General features: G+C 37.1%; 1 protein-coding gene across 1 annotated transcript in view; it reads left to right on the forward strand.

The window, feature by feature from the left end:
- Nucleotides 1-17322, forward strand: part of TANC2 (tetratricopeptide repeat, ankyrin repeat and coiled-coil containing 2) — a 326281-nt gene that overhangs the window by 179527 nt on the left and 129432 nt on the right. Inside the window, exon 6 of the mRNA XM_052658122.1 lies at nt 6574-6760. Within this exon, the coding sequence (XP_052514082.1) occupies nt 6574-6760 (187 nt within the window). The remainder of the gene's footprint in view (nt 1-6573; nt 6761-17322) is intronic.

Genomic DNA, 17322 nt, shown 5'->3' on the forward strand with positions numbered 1-17322 from the left:
ATCATTGCTTCCAAAGAAATCCCAGGGCTGATCTCCTTCAGAATGGACTGGTTGGGTCTCCTTGCAGTCCAAGGGACTCTCAGGAGTCTTCTCCAACACCACAGTTCAAAAGCATCAATTCTTCAGCGCTCAGCCTTCTTCACAGTCCAACTCTCACATCCATACATGACCACAGGAAAAACCATAACCTTGACTAGACAGACCTTAGTCGGCAAAGTAATGTCTCTGCTTTTGAATGTGCTGTCTAGGTTGGCCGTAACTTTTCTTCCAAGGAGTAAGTGTCTTTTAATTTCATGGCTGCAGTCACCATCTGCAGTGATTTTGGAGCCCCAAAAATTAAAGTCTGACACTGCTTCCACTGTTTCCCCATCTATTTGCCATGAAGTGATGGGACCAGATGCCATGATCTTCATTTTCTGAATGTTGAGCTTTAGGCCAACTTTTTCACTCTCCTCTTTCACTTTCATCAAGAGGCTTTTGAGTTCCTCTTCACTTTCTGCCATAAGGGTGGTGTTATCTGCATATCTGAGGTTACTGATATTTCTCCTGGCAATCTTGATTTTAGCTTGTGTTTCTTCCAGTCCAGCATTTCTCATCATGTACTCTGCATATAAGTTAAATAGGCTGACAATATACAGCCTTGACGTACTCCTTTTCCTATTTGGAACCAGTCTGTTGTTCCATGTCCAGTTCTAACTGTTGCTTCCTGACCTGCATACAGATTCCTCAAGAGGCAGGTCAGGTGGTCTGATATTCCCATCTCTTTCAGAATTTTCCACAGTTTATTGTGATCCACACAGTCAAAGGCTTTGGCATAGTCAATAAAGCAGAAATAGATGTTTTTCTGGAGCTCTGTTGCTTTTTCCATGATCCAGCGGATGTTGGCAATTTGACCTCTGCTTCCTCTGCCTTTTCTCAAACCAGCTTGAACATCAGGAAGTTCATGGTTCACGTATTGCTGAAGTCTGGCTTGGAGAATTTTGAGCATTACTTTACTAGTATGTGAGATGAGTACAATTGTGCGGTAGTTTGAGCATTCTTTGGCATTGCCTTTCTTTGAGATGGAATGAAAACGGACATTTTCCAGTCCTGTGGCCACTGCTGAGTTTTCCAAATTTGCTGGCATACTGAGTGCAGCACTCTCACAGCATCATCTTTCAGGATTTGAAATAGCTCCACTGGAATTCCATCACCTCCACTAGCTTTGTTCGTAGCGATGCTTCCTAAGGCCCACTTGACTTCACATTCCAGGATGTCTGGCTCTAGATGAGTGATCACACCATCGTGATTATCTGGGTCATGAAGATCTTTTTTGTACAGTTCTTCTGTGTATTCTTGGAGAAGGAAATGGCAACCCACTCCAGTATTCTTGCCTGGAGAATCCCATGGACAGAGGAGCTTGGTGGGCTATAGTCCACGGGTCACAAAGAATCGGACACAACTCAGCGACTTCACTTCACTTCACTTCACTTCACTTCTGTGTATTCTTAAAAACCAAAAATCTGAAAAATTAATGATCTAAATATTCATCTCAGTGCAGGAGACACATGAAACTGGATTGGATTCCTGGGTCAGGGAGGTCCTCTGGAGTAGGAAAAGGCAACCCACTCCAGTTTTCTTGGCTGGGAAATGCCATTGACAGAGGAGCCTGGTGGGCGACAGATAGGCCGTGGTGTCGCAGAGTCGGCACGACTTAGTGATTGAGCACACTCGCATTTACTGCTGTATCCTCTGCACCCGGGCCAAACTCTTCCATTAGTAAGTGTTCAATAGATATTTACTGCCTGAATAAATGGCCTCCTAACAGCGCTCTGCTTCCACTTTTGCCTCCTGTGGTCTGTTTACACGGAATCCAGAGCGACCCTTGTAAAATGTGAGTCTGGTCCTTTTATTGTGTTGGCCAAAAAGTTTGTTCAGATTTTTTATAGGTCTTTGTGGAAAACCTGAACAAACTTTGTGGCCAGCCCAGTATTTTTCTGCTCTCGATCTCCTACTGTATCCCCCAAATTTAACAGTAAAATTGAAATCCTTAGCATGACCAGAAAGGGGCTGCCTGATCTGACCCCTCGCTGCCTTTCCTGTATCATTTCCTGCCCCTCTCCCTTTCACTGCAACTCTCCAGCAACACTGGCCTTCCCGTCATTCCTCAGACACATAAAACATTCATTTATACTGGAATGTTCTTCCACATAATTCACCTCCTCACTTCATCCAGTGCTCTACTCAAATGTTATCTCCTCAGTAAGGCCTTCCTTAGTTATTTTATCTATTAGCCCCTGCCCATCCATGTATCCCCTTACCTTGCTTTATAGCTCTTATCATTAATTTATTCCATGACATATTTAGTTGTGAGGGGTTGTTTGATCTCATGCAAGAAGGTAAGCTTCATGATGACAGGGATTGATTTCTTTTCATAACTAATTTACATTGTAACCATGTCTGTATCATGTGATCTGAATAGAAAATTAAAATGACATATGTTGAGGGCTTTTTAAAAATTGGTATAAATAAAACATCTATTTTACTTGTGAGTTTTTTATATTCATGTCAGGTTAAAATATGACTACTATTATAATGACCAAGCCACATGACATTACAATCTGAGAATTTGCCAAGGACGCTGTTGTTTCTAAAACGCTACATTTCTTCAGGTGCTAAAATTTATATTGGGTTGCTTTTGAGATGCCTTATTGTCACTGCATGTTGCAGTGATTTCTGGATTAAGTCCCAAGTCAACAGAGTGTGCCTTACTTGTGCATTTACTACATGATTCATTATAAAATAAGTAAATGAGTAGTATCATTGATTTAGTGTAGCTAATGCAGATGACACCACCCTTATGGCAGAAGGTGAACAGGAACTAAAAAGGCTCTTGATGAAAGTGAAAGAGGAGAGTGAAAAAGTTGGCCTAAAGCTCAACATTCAGAAAATGAAGATCATGGCATCTGGTCCCATCACTTCATGGCAAATAGATGGGGAAACAGTGGAAACAGTATCAGACTTTATTTTTTGGGGCTCCAAAATCACTGCAGATGGTGACTGCAGCCATGAAATTAAAAGACGCTTACTCCTTGGAAGAAAAGTTATGACCAACCTAGATAGCATATTCAAAAGCAGAGGCATTACTTTGCCAACTAAGGTCCATCTAGTCAAGGCTATGGTTTTTCCAGTAGTCACGTATGGATGTGAGAGTTGGACTGTGAAGAAGGCTGAGCGCTGAAGAATTGATCCGTTTGAACTGTGGTGTTGGAGTAGACTCTTGAGAGTCCATTGGACTGCAAGGAGACCCAACCAGTCCATTCTAAAGGAGATCAGCCCTGGGATTTCTTTGGAAGGAATGATGCTAAAGCTGAAACTCCAGTACTTTGGCCACCTCATACGAAGAGTTGACTCACTGGAAAAGACTCTGATGCTGGGAGGGATTGGGGGCAGGAGGAGAAGGGGCCGACAGAGGATGAGATGGCTGGATGGCATCACGGACTTGATGGACGTGAGTCTGAGTGAACTCCGAGAGTTGGTGATGGTCAGGGAGGCCTGGCGTGCTGCGATTCATGGGGTCGCAAAGAGTTAGACACGACTGAGCGACTAAACTGAACTGAACTGAAAGTGATGCCATAATAGAAAAGTCACTAAACCAGGAGGTAGAAAATCTGTGTTCTGGTTCCAGCTCTACCACCTACCATTTTGTAGATTTGGACATGTCGCTTAACCTCTCTCAGCTTTAGGTTTTTCAAAGTTAATAGTAACTAACATTAAATAAGTGTTTACTATTTATAATCATTGTACTAATTGCTTTACTTACACTGTTTGATTTAAGCTTCCTTACAACTCAGTGTGGTAGAGTCCTTTTAATATTTCAATTTTCAGATAAGAAAAAAAGAAACACTGGCAGAAAGTGATGGAATAGTATTCGAATCAGGCAGTCTGCTTTTACAACTCAGTGTTCTCAATAGCTACACCATACCAGTCCAGAGTAATATGAAATAATGACAGGATTGTTGTGAAGATCAAGTTAAATCATGAATACGAAAGCACTTTGTAAGCTATAAAATGTCATGCAAACAAAAGATATAAAACAATATGTAATATAATTAGTATGTAAATGTATTCAGAAACTGTTTGAGTTGGAGGAAATTGCTTCATAGCTTTTATATTTAGTGTAGTTTTTACACCTCATACTTGGTTGATAAGGAGAAATGAGGTAGTAACATTTTTTAAAAAAAAACTTTAACTTTGAAACATTAAACAAATGTAAGATATTAATAAAACTACATAATACCCTACTTGAAATGTAATATACCATGACACTGTCTTGGAACCACCTAAGAAAGTGGCTGAATTGATCACTGAAATTTCTAGTCTTAGGAAGATTATTTGTGACTTTCTTCTGTGCTAAAGAGCATACTAACAAAGATAGGCTTTGTTTAAGAAGACCTATAGTAATGGTGTCCTCTAGAACAGTATCAATAATGACAGAATTCAGCACACACAAGTTAGCATGTATCTTTTTTTTTGCAAAAGACAAGATATTCAAAGTCATATTCAGTTGACCACTGTATTTTCTTTTCTCTGTAGTTTCTGGAGTATTAGGATGTAGGACCTTGAAGAGATCCAGATTGGGAGTTTGGGATCCAATGGGATCAATGGGAAAACCACCGAAAGGTTTTAGAAGTAGAGTGGCTTAATTAGGTGTCCATTTTAGCCTACAGTGTGGCGAGTAAATAATGTTGTCTTTCTGTGCCTAAAAGAGATTTCTGTATCTCATTAACTTTTAAGCTTTGCTTTTACGGTTAAAGCTTTTAAAGCATACATTCTGTGATAAATGCTTTATTTTCCAGAAAATAACTTACAGTAAAAATCACATGTCATTTGAGCTTAACCTTCACCTTTGCTGTTTTATGCATATAATAGTTTCCTTTCTCAGAGAACAGACTGAGAATCTTGTCTGAAAATGGAAATGAGTTACCATAGAAGTAATAGATTCATACCAAAATGAAACTTTTTCAATATGGAATGACTATAGATATATCTAATGTAAAAAGATTGTAGTACAATGCTAATACAGTACCCACATGTTTCTTAAACTGAGAATGAAGCGGTTAAAAATTGCTATGCCAGATTCTAACTAGGGAGGATTCTAATTTAGCAAGACTGGGGTGGGGGGGTCAGTATCTGTCAGTTTTGTAGTGGAACTTGTTTTTTACATTCCACAGGTAATTCTCCTACAAGCCCTACTCATGCTCTAATAGACTAACATCATTTTGTAGAAATAAAGGAAATTACAAAGAAATTGAAACTCCTCCTGCCAATGGTGAAAAATTATGTAGAAGAGAAATGCATAGATTTGAGGGCTTATTGTATTATTAAGAGGAATCAGTTTCTAATATTAGTTATATGATTAGAAAGATTTACTTGATTGCAGTGTTCTGAGAATGTCATTTATGCTTGGTTGACTTGCATGTATCTTTTATATCCTGGTTATAACATTTAAATTAAAATCAAAACCTGGATTCAATACAGATAATTACATACAGGGGATTGCATCTGGCGCTCATTTGGGGATGAGTCAAAGAGCCTTAATATTCTCATATCCAGTGATCAACATATTTTCCAATTAAGTTATAAAATGTAACTCTTCAGTTCATCAAAGAGATTATAAGTAGACTTTATATGTAAAGAAATTGAAATGCTTTTTTTTTTAATGTCAAATTTATCATTAGTCCTCTTTCAAGTAATCCACCATTGACCAGTTACTGTTTTGAAAAGGAAAAAATTTCGTAAGTGTTTGAAAAAACATATATACTTTCATTCATTATTTCATTAATTTATTTGGGTAGAAAGAGCTAAAGAAAATGAATTGTCATTAAACTAGGTAAACCAGAATATATTACCATCAGTCTTTTTGGTGATTATTCATTGCATCCCATCAAAAATGTAAAAAGGAGGTAACTTCAGGTATAAGAGTCACTCAGTGATCTGTCTATAATCAGTTTTTACAGAGAAATTATTTTGTTTGTATTAAATTGATATTATTGTACTTCATTTGACAAACTTTTAGATAGGCATTTTCCCTACATTTATTTATTACTTCTGAGAAGCCACCTATGTATCAAAAAAAGCCCATCTATATTTGCATTAAGAACTTTAGTTTTATTACTCCTTGGCTGCAAAGATTTTTTTTTCTATCCAAAGAAAATTATTAGTAAGACCAGGTTCTAAGCCTTCAGAAAATTCTTGATTGAAAGCAGCAAGAAAAATTTTTGATGAATAAAAAAAAATCATCTATTAATTCATAGCAATAATAAAGACTACTTGTCACTGTAAATTTCCTAGGCAGAAAAAAATAGACCACAGTCTCTGCTCATGTTAAATTTATCAAGTTTCACCTTAATTGTAGAACACAGAATGCTTTAGCCTGGAAAGCAAAAACAAACAGAACCTAATAGCTGTAAAAGCTGTGCATGTAGGTTTTTTTTTTCTTTTTGTTATCAAAGCATATGTTTTTACCACCATAAGATACACTTTCACTTAACAGCTGATCAGCTTATCTTATTTTTCATTTCAACTTTTCAGACCTCAGCAATCACCCAGCGGATAAGTCCCTGTTCCACCTTGACTAGCAGCACTGCCTCTCCACCAGCCAGTAGCCCCTGTTCCACTCTCCCACCAGTCAGTACAAGTGCGACCGCCAAGGATGGCAGCTATGGGGCTGTCACGAGTCCAACCTCTACCCTTGAAAGCAGAGACAGTGGAATCATTGGTGAGTTGGTTTATATACTAATCATTTTGTGTCTTTTTTCTTTTTGTAATAATTACACAAGCTTAAGGTTTTCAAAAATTCTGCTTTTGAGTTATTGAGATATATTTATATATATGTATAAAATATGTGTCCTTTTCTTTTTAATGTTGCTGTAGAGGGACATAAAGCATAAAAAAAAAAAAAAAGGTGTCCCTCCGTGCTTACCCAGTCCTTTAAAGACATTATCTCACTGATCGTACAAAAGTCCAAGATTGTCTACTTTATGAAAATAAAATACCCTGAATGAGCAAAAAGTAAATAAATAAAGATACTATCTGGTGAAAGAAGGGGTGAATAGAGAAAGTTCTTTCTACTTCATGTAAATTCACTTAAATCATCCATCTACCGACAGAAGTCGTTCAGAAAAAGTTCATTTCTCACTAAACTGGTAGAGTTTCTTGGTATTTCTCAGCTTGTTATATACTTACTGCCTGTTGTATGCTTGTTAAGGGGAGTCAGTCACATGGAAATGAGGAAAGTTTGGGAAAAGAATTTGAAGAAAAGAAATGCAAAGGGGGAAAACAAGACTGAGCACAGAATCTTAGGGAACATTCTAATTGATCAGGGAGAGGTGAGAGGTGTGGATACAGAAATGGAGTAATCAGACAAACAGGAGAAAAATCAAGGCAGTATAATGTAATCAGTGCCAAGGAAAGTAAAGGTTTCAGGGAAGCGGTGAGGAAAGGCTGCTGAACAAATGACGGACACTGAAGAGGGCAGGAAAATGGAAGTAAGACAATAAAATATGTTTTCCTCATTTGGCTTGCTTCTGCTGCTGCTGCTAAGTCGCTTCAGTCGTGTCCGATTCTGTGCGACCCCCTAGACGGCAGTCCACCAGGCTCCGCCATCCCTGGGATTCTCCAGGCAAGAACACTGGAGTGGGTTGCCATTTCCTTCTCCAATGCATAAAAGTGAAAAGTGAAAGTGAAGTCGCTCAGCCGTGTCCAACTCTTAGCGACCCCATGGACTGCAGCCTACCAGGCTCCTCCATCCATGGGATTTTCCAGGCAAGAGTACTGGAGTGGGTTGCCATTGCTTTCTCCTTGGCTTGCTTCTATAGGATATCAAATAAAAATATTTGTTTAGATGTTATAGCAAATAATTTAATGCCATGTCAACTAAGCATATCTCTTTCACTTAAATGAATATATATCAGCATGTGAATTTATTCATTTTAAATAATGAGCCAATAAAAAGAATATTTTTACAGGATGCAAAATTAACATACAAAAACCAGTTGCATTTCTATACACTGACAGTAGATAACCAAAAAAAAAAAAAAGTTAAGAAAAAATTCCACTACAATAGCATCAAAAAGAATAAAAGACTTAGGAGTAAATTTAACCAAGCAGGTAAAAGACACTAGACATTATAAAACATTACTGAAGAAATTTTAAAAAGACTTAAATAATTGGAGATACGTCCTGTTCATGGATTGTTAAAATGATAGTATTTCTCGAAGCAATCTGTAGAATCATTGAAATCCCTATCATAATCCCAACAAAGTTGTTTGCAGAAACACCCATTCTAAAATTCATGTAGAATCTCAAAGGACCATGAATAGTCAAAACAGTTTTGAAAAAGGGAACAAAGTCTGGAAGACTCCAACTTCCTGATTTCAAAACTTACTCCAAAGCTCCTTAAAGGCAGGATTCCTATCTAATAATTTTATACACTCTCAGTATTTAACATAATTTCTAACTTGTGATTTCTTTATATGAGGAGTATTTATGAAGATACTATCATTAAATAGCTGAATATTTTAACAAAACAAAATATATAGATAAAATATGATGGAAAGTAGCCTCTTTTTGTAATCTTGGAAATAATTTGTAGAAAATTGGAATTATCTGTTTCTTGACCGTTTCGTAGGATCTACCATTAAAGTGGGCTTCTCTGATGGCTCAACCAGGTAAAAAATCCATCTGCAATATAGGAGACGTGGGTTTGAGTCCTGCTTCAGGAAGATCCTGATATTTTCTTCATGCAGATTTTTAAACTACTACTTCAATGTATTTAATACTATAGGACTTAAAAGTATTTTTCCTTCCTGAATCTGTGTTCCTTAATAATTTTTTAATCTTTTTCAGATTTACTTGCATAAAATTGTCTAAAATATTCTTATTGTGACATCACTATCTACCCAGGAACCCAAGCTAGAAAGCCAAGGGGAATCCTTGCCTCCTTCCTTCCCCTGTATTTCTCATCCCTGTATTTTCTTTTCATCTCTCCTAGCATTGCCTTCATAATCCTCATTTTCTTAGACCTAGATTAATACAGATCTAACTGTTCTCTCTGCTTTTTGTTCTTGTCCTTTCTAAGTCTGTTTTTCCCATAGCCACCAAAGTAAATTAACTGAAAAATGATTACTACTTTGATTCTGTTATCTGTAAGGTGCAGTAATCTACCTGGAAACCAAATCTGATCAGATCCCTCCTGATCTGTCCACAGCCAATTTCTCCAGCCTTTAATTCCACTACTAGAGGCTAACATTAAATTTTGTGGTAACCTGACACATTCCAGTTTTTCACCTCTGTACTTTTGCTCATATTGATCATTCTGCCTGTAATCTCCTCTCTCCCTCTTAAATTTGATTAACTGCTCAATACTGTTAAGAATCATCTGATGGGAGAATGGCATTGAAACATGTATACTATCATGTAAGAAATGAATCGCCAGTCTAGGTTTGATACAGGATACAGGATGCTTGGGGCTGGTGCACTGGGATGACCCAGAGAGATGATATGGGGAGGGTGGTGGGAGTGGGATTCAGGATTAGGAACTCATGTACACCCGTGGCAGATTCATGTCAATGTATGGCAAAACCAATACAGTATTGTAAAGTAAAAAAAAAATGATGATAATAAAAGAAAAAAAAAGTTAAAAAAAAAAATCACCTTAGGTATTCAGTCATCGCTGCCACCACCCCCTCTCTTCATTTCTCCATTCCACCTCCTCTCCAGTGCCTGTTACTATTCCGTGTTCCCAGATACAGCATATCTGTATCATTGCATTTAACACTAGTATTATAGTCCCTTTGAGAGCCTGCTTTTCATCCTTAGACTATTTAATTTCTTGTTAGGAGAAAATGTGCCTTACTCATCCATATCTGTAGCGCCTAGTCCAATAACTGAAAATGTGGTAGTGGTAGCATGGTAGGCGCTCAGTAAATATTTATAAAAAGGAAAGAAAGCTTAAGAGTGAAAGGATGGGAGATGAAGGATGACTGACCTGGCACTTTCAGTTACTTTTTTGACTGTTTAGAGTGACCATTGGGTACAAGATGGAACATTATTATTAAATTTATAATGAATAGTAGAGTTTAGATTTCTCCATTGACTATTCTTCTGTGTTCTTTTTATGATTCATTTTGGCACAGTGACTTTTATAATCTCTAGCCAAACCTTTTCCTGGGTTCTTCTGTCGGTATTATTAGTGTCTGTAACTGCATGTAATCAATATTGCCATACCCAAAAAAATTACTTTAGAAATATATTTATTCAAGCAGTGGGCATGGCGCTGACAGATTGGACAAAATCCATTTACAAGTACATTCTAAGTGGAAGCTTAACATGTCAATGGATGTTCAAAATAAATGTTCATAATGTTCTGAAACTAAAAATGAGATTTCCACTTTGACATATAACAGTGTTCCTCATTTTTTTCTGGTATATTTCCAAAATTGTGTTCCTTGTAAAAGTAAATACCTTTGTGGATAACAGAGCTAATTTGGAGAATAATAAACTTCCATTATTTAATGTATATAAATACTGAAACAGATTTACTTTCAAAATCATGAGACAAGAAAGAGAATAATGTCTTCTGCTTCTAAAATTACTTACATTGTAGAGTAGTTATCAAATTATATATGTGCAGCTTATCTTGAGAAACAACTTGCTTCTCTTTAGTTTTTTTTTTTTCATTGCATATGAGTTAGAAGAGAACTGTATGTGGCATAAGTAATAATAGTCAAAGATATTGTTATTACCATGGAAATCTCAAGGCTCGCCTATCTTAACCATTTTAATATGTTTTAAGTATTTTCCCCACTGATTATAGAAATATCTGCTTTTCCAAATTAAATATTGCTTAATTATTTCAAACAATAACATCTATTGTTTGTTAGTGTACCACTTTTAAATCTTGCCCCATCACCAAAAACACAAAAGCTATTAAAAGTTCATTTGAATTATCCATTTTTATTCCTTTATATATCAATCAGTGTGAATTCCTGTTGGTTACATTTTGTAACTATAGCGATCAGAATTTTAGTGATTCCTGCCTGTATCACTTTTATAGCTTGCCAAAATATGTAGAATTCTAGTTATAAAATCAGAATATTAGAAATGCAGGCTTCCTGAATTTTAAGTCTTAGAAGTATAAAAAGTTCCTCTCTTGGATTCTAAAGTATTGGAAATAGCTATGACTTCTTATATTCTCTGTGATCTGAATTCACCCCATACTTGATTTAATTTCTACCATGGAAAGCATTCTCGGTAACAGTCATAGATAGCTTCTCTCTCTTCAAACTCACAGCTTTCTTAAATATGTGGTAAAATATCACTGACATGATTGTCAGGTATTTACAGTATAATTTCATATTTGTGACTATTTTATTGGTATTAATTTAATGGTATGATGCCCTTATATATGTGCCTAGGTAGATACCACTAACTACATATAATCTATCAGCTATACATAGCTTCAAGCAAGAATCTTGATAATCATAAACTCTTTGAGGTACACATCATTTTTCTAGCCTATCCTCTTTCATGTGAAGTTTTAATAGTGGTCTGTTTTGGCATGTTGTTGTTTAGTAAAACAAATTGAAGCATGGATCCATTTTATTTTGGCCTTTTGTTTATTTGGGGATTCACAGTTCTTTCCAGAAAGGTATAATTCTTGAATTCCCCCTTTTAATCAAATCTCAGGGTTTTGTTCTTGTTTTTGTTTTTAGGTCCTGATTCATTGCCAAATTTGGTCTTGTATCTTTTAGCCTTGTATCATTTAACACCTAGGAAAATGAAATGCCTACACCTTTACTTGTTCAGTGATTTTTCCGCCTAATATTTCACATTAGTAACTAGAAAGCAAAATCAGAAACTCCTCATCAAAGACCCTTGTTCCTTTAGTAACATATATTCCAGTAGGCAGGGCTTCCCAGGTGATGCAGTGGTAAAGAATCTTCCTGCATGTGGGAGGGGAGTTCATGTTTGGGAACATGTGTACACCCGTGGTGGATTCATGTCAATGTATGGCAAAACCAATACAGTATTGTAAAGTAAAATAAAGTAAAAATAAAAATTTTTAAAAAAATAAAAAAAGAATCTTCCTGCAATGCAGGAGACCTGGGTTCTATCCCTGGGTTGGGAAGATCCCCTGGAGAAGGGAATGGCTACTCACTCCAGTATTCTTGCCTGGAGAATTCTATGGATAGAGGAGCCTGGTCCATGCAATCACAAAGAGTCACTGAACAACTGAATCACACACACACACACACACACACACACACACACTCCAGTAGGGTGTAATGTATTCTCTGGTCCAAATTGTCACATTTAAGAAGTCACTCTTCTGAGTCACAAACTGAGCATTAGATAATTTTTCATATTTTCTACAACCTGTTTTCAGAAATGTGCAATTGTCTCTTCACTAAGTTCTTCCAGTTACTGTGCTGGTGACTCTGTCATCCTTGGAGGTGGTTTAGTCGCTCAGTCGTGTCTGACTCTTTGTGACCCCATGGGCTGTAGCCCGCCAGGCTCCTCTGACCATGGGATTTTCCAGGCAAGAACACTGGAGTGGGTTGCCATTTCCTTCTCCAGGGGATCTTCCCCCGCCAGGGATCGAACCTGATTCTCCTGTGTTGCAGGCGGATTCTTCACCAACTGAGCCATCAGGGAACTTTCACCTTCTGATTACTTAGCACTGAGCGACTGAACTGAACTGAACTGAATAAATTTTGGTAGTTATATTGCATGGATATTTGTTAAAGATGTCTGTCTGGACACTGCCTATTTAAATGATCAAGAAAACCAGAGCATTTCCCTTGCATGATTGACCTAACTAATATAATAATAACAATGACAACAACCATTGATTATAGTACAGAGTATGAGGCAGGTTGTTGTTGTTTAGGCAGGTACCATACCATTATTTAATTCTTACAGTCATAAGAAAATAGAGTAAAGAGTCCCCAGGATCAAATAATTGAAAAGATACATAAGACTCCACAGAAAAATTCTTACAAAAAGCTTTGAGTAAAGATATAGTCCAGCAAGTGAAAAAGAATGCAAGCAAGTACAGAGGACCCAAGACCCTCCCAGGTGGAGCTCTCGAGGTTCCTTTTTAATCAAATAGGATGGATTTCCTTTTTAATCAAATAGGATGGATGTGCTCTGTCCCCAGAGTGTAAATCACCAAGATTTGTATAAGGAATCTTGGTTTCAGGAGAGCTCCCCAAAAGTTGACAGTGAAGCTTTTTATCCATCTCTGGTCCCAGGCTAAGCCAGGCTGTCTAAGTACTCCAGATGTAAGCTGTCAATAAACAACTAGACCTGGGTGCTACCTGGGGAATTTCAAACTTTAAACAGCAAATTATAAGTTGTTAGTTATCCCAGTTGACCTTATCTTGGCTAAGAGTCATTTCGAGACTTCCAGTCATCCCTAGAGATAAGTATAGGACTGGCCCAGTCTAGCTGTAAATTAACTCTGTCTTACATAATAGTATAATGATCTTTCTTAGACTTAGAAAACTGGGGTTCAAAAATAATTGGTCCCAGATCACACAGATGTTCAGGTTTGTATAACTTCAAAACCCACACCGCATAGTTCTAAATCATTTTCTCTCAGAACAGATGACCTAACACCATTATCCAGCATTAAAAACTTAGTCTTTATCAACAAAAGCAGAGTAGTGAATCAAGATAAAAATGATTACCATCAGATTTCAAAAAATGATTACTATTGCTATCACTGGAAACATTTCTGGGCCCCTTAGGACTGACACAGATGCCAGGATAAGGAATGTTAAGCTTTTTTGAAAAATTATTGCTGTCAGTTTTTAAATATTATTGACAACAAGCAAATGTGCCTATATCCATGTATCAATCCATTTACAGAGGGTATATTTTATGGTATGTAAATTATACCTCAATAAAACTTTTTTAATATATGGACTTAATTTTATTCACAATGAGCCTGTTTATAAGCCTGTGATTCCTACTGCCTCACACTGTCTTACTGCCCTATATGGCTGTGTCAGCACTTCTTTATACTAAGATAGCAATTTTTTTTATATATCGAGGAAAGAAAATGCAAAAAGTCTCAGAAAAATCTCTTTAGTTAGTTACAACTCAATATCTTCCCACCATTCTTTGTTCCACCTGGAAATGACTAGATCTAAAGAATTAAAGTAGGGACAGAATAGGTCTATTGGAAAACAGATATGTATATTTTTCAGTGAGAGGCCATGTCTTCCTCTTCAGCTCCATTCATAGAAACTTTGCACATACGGGTTGTTAATTCATGTAGTCCTACATCTGATATATAGATTGTGTGGGCTTTAGACTTTTGAAATTTTTAGTAACCACATGAATCAAAAATATCGTTGTATTCTCTGATGCTTCATACACTTTGGTAACTTTAAATTACATGATACGGTCTCACTATAGAGGAATAGTTCAGTAAAATAGAAGTATCTGTTAAATAATGTATGGATATTAGCATTTCATTTTGTGATTCTTCATTTTTTTTCTTTGTATGGCCTCTTCTGCCACAGAATTGTCCTTTTTCTGGGATTAATGATTTAGGACCTATCTTGTTCACCACTGTACTCTGACACAAACTAGTTGATCAATAAAATTTTATTGACTAAATAATTGAATGAAATTAACTCAGAGTCACCGTGCTCTGGGAAGAGCATCAGTGAAGCAGAAATGTACAGAATTCCTCAGTGGGAATGTTTGCCAGAGACTCTTAACTTCTGGTACTTTTTGTGAGTTGTCTGTTTTCACTCTGGTCCCCAGTGGTTCTGGACCATTGAACATCCAGTAAGACTAAGTTGTTCATCCTCTCAACAGATACATGTTGATCATAGTTTAAACTGTGTGCCACAGCCTAGATACATTTCTCTTTAGTGAAAAAGGGCAGAGGATACTTCAGGTTTGAAAAACAAATGAAGTATCAGGTTTGGTTTAGGCAGATAGTACAATTGAAGTGCAAAATGACATCAGTGCTCTTCTTACTTGAGAAACTAGATGTCTTCCTTGTTTTTACTTTAAATACCACGACCATAGATGCCCTTCCTTATTGTAAACTTCATCATTTAAATGATAAAATAGGGTCCATAGGCCACTGAATATTTCTGTCTTTGTACCATGAATTCAGTTTCTTAGATCTTTTACCGCCAATGAGGACTTTCATAATTTTTATTGATAGACCTCATGTTTTGAAAAAATTTTCGACATCACACTGTGCATCATCAAATAGTTTATATCTCATTTTTATTTATCAAACATGTATATGTATGATGTATTTATGTATCATGTTGTTGTTGTTATTGAATTGCTCAGTCATGTCCATCTCTATAGACTATAGCCCTGCAGGCTCCACTGTCCATGGAATTCTCCAGGCAAGAATACTGGAGTGGGTAGCCATTCTCCTCTCCAGGGGATCTTCCTGACACAGGAATCAAACCCTTGTCTCCTGCATCTCCTGTTGGCAGGCAGATTCTTTACCACTGAGCCACCTGAGAAGTGGTATATTATGTGTATATATACATATGTGTGTGTGTGTGTGTGTGTGTATATATATATATATATATATATATGCCAAAATTTCTGTTCAACATGTAGGTAACTAGTGTTATCACCCTGATGTAACTGCAGCTAAGTTTATCGAAGCTTGACATTTTAGTTAGCTGGTCACCAGTAAACATATTATTTCTTAGAAATTATTTGAAATATTGAAAATAGTGAAACCAATTACTACCTTCTCAGACCTTTAAAAAGTGTAGTGTTTCAGTGTTTGGAACCTACTGAATGTGCTCATGGTTTATCTGGGACAAAGGGCTGTATTTCTGGAATATATACAAAGGAGGAAAGGAAAGATATAAGCATCTGAATGCAGAGTGCCAAAGAATAGCAAGAAGAGACAAGAAAGCCTTCATCAGCGATCAATGCAAAGAAATAGAGGAAAAGAACAGAATGGGAAAGACTAGAGATCTCTTCAAGAAAATTAGAGATACCAAGGGAACATTTCATGCAAAGATGAGCTCGATAAAGGACAGAAATGGTCTGGACCTAACAGAAGCAGAAGATATTAAGAAGAGGTGGCAAGAATACACAGAAGAACTGTACAAAAAAGATCTTCACGACCCAGATAATCATGATGGTGTGATCACTAATCTAGAGCCAGACATCCTGGAATGTGAAGTCAAGTGGGCCTTAGAAAGCATCACTACGAACAAAGCTAGTGGAGGTGATGGAATTCCAGTGGAGCTGTTTCAGATCCTGAAAGATGATGCTGTGAAAGTGCTGCATTCTTTCCAATATGCCAGCAAATTTGGAAAACTGAGCAGTGGCCACAGGACTGAAAAAGGTCAGTTTTCATTTCAATCCCAAAGAAACGCAATGCCAGAGAATGCTCAAACTATTGCACAATTGCACTCATCTCACATGCTAGTAAAGTAATGCTCAAAATTCTCCAAGCCAGGCTTCAGCAATACGTGAACCATGAACTCCCTAATGTTCAAGCTGGTTTTAGAACAGGCAGAGGAACCAGAGATCAAATTGCCAACATCCGCTGGATCATGGAAAAAGCAAGAGAGTTCCAGAAAAACATCTATTTCTGCTTTATTGCCTATGCCAAAGCCTTTGACTGTGTGGGTCACAATAAACTGTGGAAAATTCTGAAAGAAATGGGATTACCAGACCACCTGACCTGCCTCTTGAGAAATCTGTATGCAGGTCAGGAAGCAGCAGTTAGAACTGGACATGGAACAACGGACTGGTTCCAAATAGGGAAAGGAGTATGTCAAGGCTGTGTATTGTCAGCCTGCTTATTTAACTTATATGCAGAGTACATGATGAGAAATGCTGGGCTGGAAGAAGCACAAGCTGGAATCAAGATTGCCGGGAGAAATATCAATAACCTCAGATATGCAGATGACACCACTTTTATGGCAGAAAGTGAAGAGGAACTAAAAAGCCTCTTGATGAAAGTGAAAGTGGAGAGTGAAAAAGTTGGCCTAAAGCTCAGCATTCAGAAAATGAAGATCATGGCATCTGGTCCCATCACTTCATGGGAAATAGATGGGGAAACAGTGGAAACAGTGTCAGACTGTATTTTTCTGGGCTCTAAAATGACTGCAGATGGTGACTGCAGCCATGAAATTAAAAGACGCTTACTCCTTGGAAGAAAAGTTATGACCAACCTAGATAGCATACTCAAAAGCAGAGACATTACTTTGCCGACTAAGGTCCGTCTAGTCAAGGCTATGGTTTTTCCTGTGGTCATGTATGGAT

This window comes from Budorcas taxicolor, chromosome 19, assembly GCF_023091745.1.
Source record: "Budorcas taxicolor isolate Tak-1 chromosome 19, Takin1.1, whole genome shotgun sequence".
NCBI lineage: Eukaryota > Metazoa > Chordata > Mammalia > Artiodactyla > Bovidae > Budorcas > Budorcas taxicolor.